The sequence below is a fragment of the Azolla caroliniana genome, unplaced genomic scaffold, assembly GCF_043228905.1.
Source record: "Azolla caroliniana isolate FFs.n. ecotype wild unplaced genomic scaffold, voAzoCaro1.0.p SCAF_16, whole genome shotgun sequence".
Taxonomy (NCBI): Eukaryota; Viridiplantae; Streptophyta; class Polypodiopsida; order Salviniales; family Salviniaceae; genus Azolla; species Azolla caroliniana.
In genome coordinates, this window is record NW_028230451.1 from 6605749 (window position 1) to 6608199 (window position 2451).

At 46.6% G+C, this 2451-nt stretch overlaps 1 protein-coding gene across 1 annotated transcript; it reads right to left on the reverse strand.

The window, feature by feature from the left end:
- Window positions 1–591: 591 nt before the first annotated feature.
- Window positions 592–1923, reverse strand: LOC147853849 (ER-bound oxygenase mpaB-like). Its single transcript, XM_087331813.1, has 2 exons — window positions 1421–1923; window positions 592–1327 (listed from the first exon to the last, which is right to left on the reverse strand). Exons 1-2 carry the CDS (start codon window positions 1885–1887, stop codon window positions 631–633), a joined length of 1164 nt encoding a protein of 387 aa, XP_087187939.1. The 5' UTR covers window positions 1888–1923; the 3' UTR covers window positions 592–630.
- Window positions 1924–2451: the final 528 nt, after the last annotated feature.

The following is a 2451-nucleotide window of genomic DNA, read 5'->3' on the forward strand; positions in this document are numbered from 1 at the left end:
ATCTTACCTAACTAATGGGAAAGTAGCTTCATTTTGGAAAAGAAAAAAAAATCACTATGATGTAGCTTGTTGTGTTTGAGCTCATACAATTTAGGACAAAGAAAGAAAGATATATGTACATTGACACCCAGTGAAGTCCTGAACGATAAGTCAGTGAGGATCAACCATGATGAGTACGATGACTTCTATACACCTACCAATGGAACATAATTAAATGCTGAATGCATATCTTGCACAATCACTACTTTTATGGAACAAACTTCTAACGTATATGGAGGTGGTTTGTTAACTACCTCGTGGGAAAGATATATCTACAATTGCTCATCATTGAGAGGTTGAAAGCACAAACTCACAGTGTGTAATTCATAAAAAAGAAGCAACTTGAGTTGTGTGGCCATCAAGACAAGTGAAAGTATCGAGATAAACTTCCAAATTGCTAACCATGCCGAAAATGGGATGATTTACAATAAACAAACCACAAATAACAATCAAATAAGTCCGTTTGTCCCATGGGCGGGGTTCAAGATCCATTCCGAATCGCCTTCTGTCATTTCACACATCAAGGAAAGATGTGTTCGACAAACACACACACACACACACACGAAGAAGAAGTTCACTAGGAGGGAGGGGTCAATGGGAGTTCATGAGAAGCGAGTCCGGCCATGGTATATTGCTACAACGTTCCATTGGGCACAACAATTCCTTTTCTTCTTCCCCCTCCTCCTTGGCCTCCGGTTGTTTTTGTTGTTGTCGTCGTCGTGGTGTCGGGGCGAGCTCCCCGGGATGAATTGGCCCGAGCTCCTCTATCCGGTACCCCTTCTCCGCATACACACATGGGGTCGTCCGAAACCTCGTGAACCTCACCGACATTTGCCTCCCTGATTCATTACCTTGACCTGCCACCGGACATCCTAGAGGTGAAATGCGAAATCTTGCCTTCTCTAGCGGCCGCGGTGGTAGGAACCACCGTGTGAACACCCCGTGAAACAACTTCAATCCCATCTTCAGCCCCGAGCTGAGCCACAGAGGTTGCTTCGGGTATCCCATTGCCACACGAAGGCGGTCATCCATCACCGCATACACCAGCCTCCGGCCTAGGGGCCGAAGACACGCCGGCATGTCCGCCAAAAACAACTTCATTGTGGGTTCGGAGGTCTTGGGGTTCAAATCCGCGTAGACCATGTGTCGTGCTTCGAAGCTCTCCATATACTCGGCCGCGGACTCGATGCTCTCCGGAATTTCCCGGATGCCCATCCGCGTCCCAATATCGTGCCAAGCTCGAAAATAAGCACACTTTTCTTTGGGAGTCCATTCGCGATAGCCGTACCTATGCCATTCCCCAAGCCCCAAAAGAGCAGCCAGATTTAGGATACAACATGGTAACTTGTGCTAAAACATGTATAGATAGGTAGAAACCCACCGGGCACACCAGTCAATCGGATAGAGAATGAAGACGCATAGGACGTAGAGGAAGTCGGAGTTTGGAATGGTGGGGTAGAGGCCATGGATGTAATTGAGGCGGCGGATGGCGGTGCTTCCGCGCTCGCTATCCACGTGATGGAGTAGAAACTCTTGGATCAAGAGGTCAGTGTCATCGTAGCGTTTGCCGGGGTTGAGGTTGAACTGACCCGAGCGTGCGAGGATGCGGGAAATGGATGGGATGGCGTACGTCCGGAGGAGCCCGTATTCGACTGAGGTACGGCTCAAGAAGGGGAATTCGACGTGCATCGTGTGGGTGATGATGGCGTGTATGTCACGTTCATCATCGAGAGTTTCCACGATCCGGGCTCGGGATCGACGGAGCCGCCTGCAATAGAGACACCACCAAGCCACAACTAGGCCAAGAGTAGGGAGCAGGTAAGAGAGAAGACTCTCAAGGGCCTTCATTTGTCCTCCTCCTCTTCCTTCTCCTTCTCCTTCTTCTTCTTTTCTTCTTTTTGATATTTGTGCGTATGTGTGATTAGAAACTATGTATGTACTTGGAACCACCCATTGTGTGAACTGATAGGGAATTCGTCACTTTTAAAATAGCTAGTATGTGATGGTCGTGTTCTCCCTTTTTCATACATAAATATGCCACCATAACATGAATTAGAGCTTAATATCAATAATCTAACATTCCAATTGACCACGAAAGCTCAACAACCAAGTGGAATGTTACTAATCAAACACTTGATTCAACTACACACATTGGGAGCTTGCAATTGAAGCATGAGATGATGCCACGTTACAAAAATGAGAGGAGGGCCTTGACTGTATAGTCTATATAACCATGAATTCAAGCAGGTGACATTGTTGTGTTTCCAATCAAGCGTGTTGATGGAGAAACATTAAATAGGTGAAGCCCGTGAACCTAGGGCTTGGAGGGCCTTGAACTCGTCCTTGGAAATTGTAAACGATCAGGGCTGTCCAATATTTTAGATGTTAAGAAAAAGAAAGTAGATAAAAGTA

What these genes read in the sequence shown, in the direction of transcription:
- LOC147853849 (XM_087331813.1), bottom strand. Translation starts at nt 1,887, where the DNA reads ATGAAGGCCCTTGAGAGTCTTCTCTCTTACCTGCTCCCTACTCTTGGC. An exon ending in CCGATTGACTGGTGTGCCCG is followed by an intron (nt 1,328 to 1,420) that starts GTGGGTTTCTAC and finishes GGAATGGCATAG; the next exon opens with GTACGGCTATCGCGAATGGA.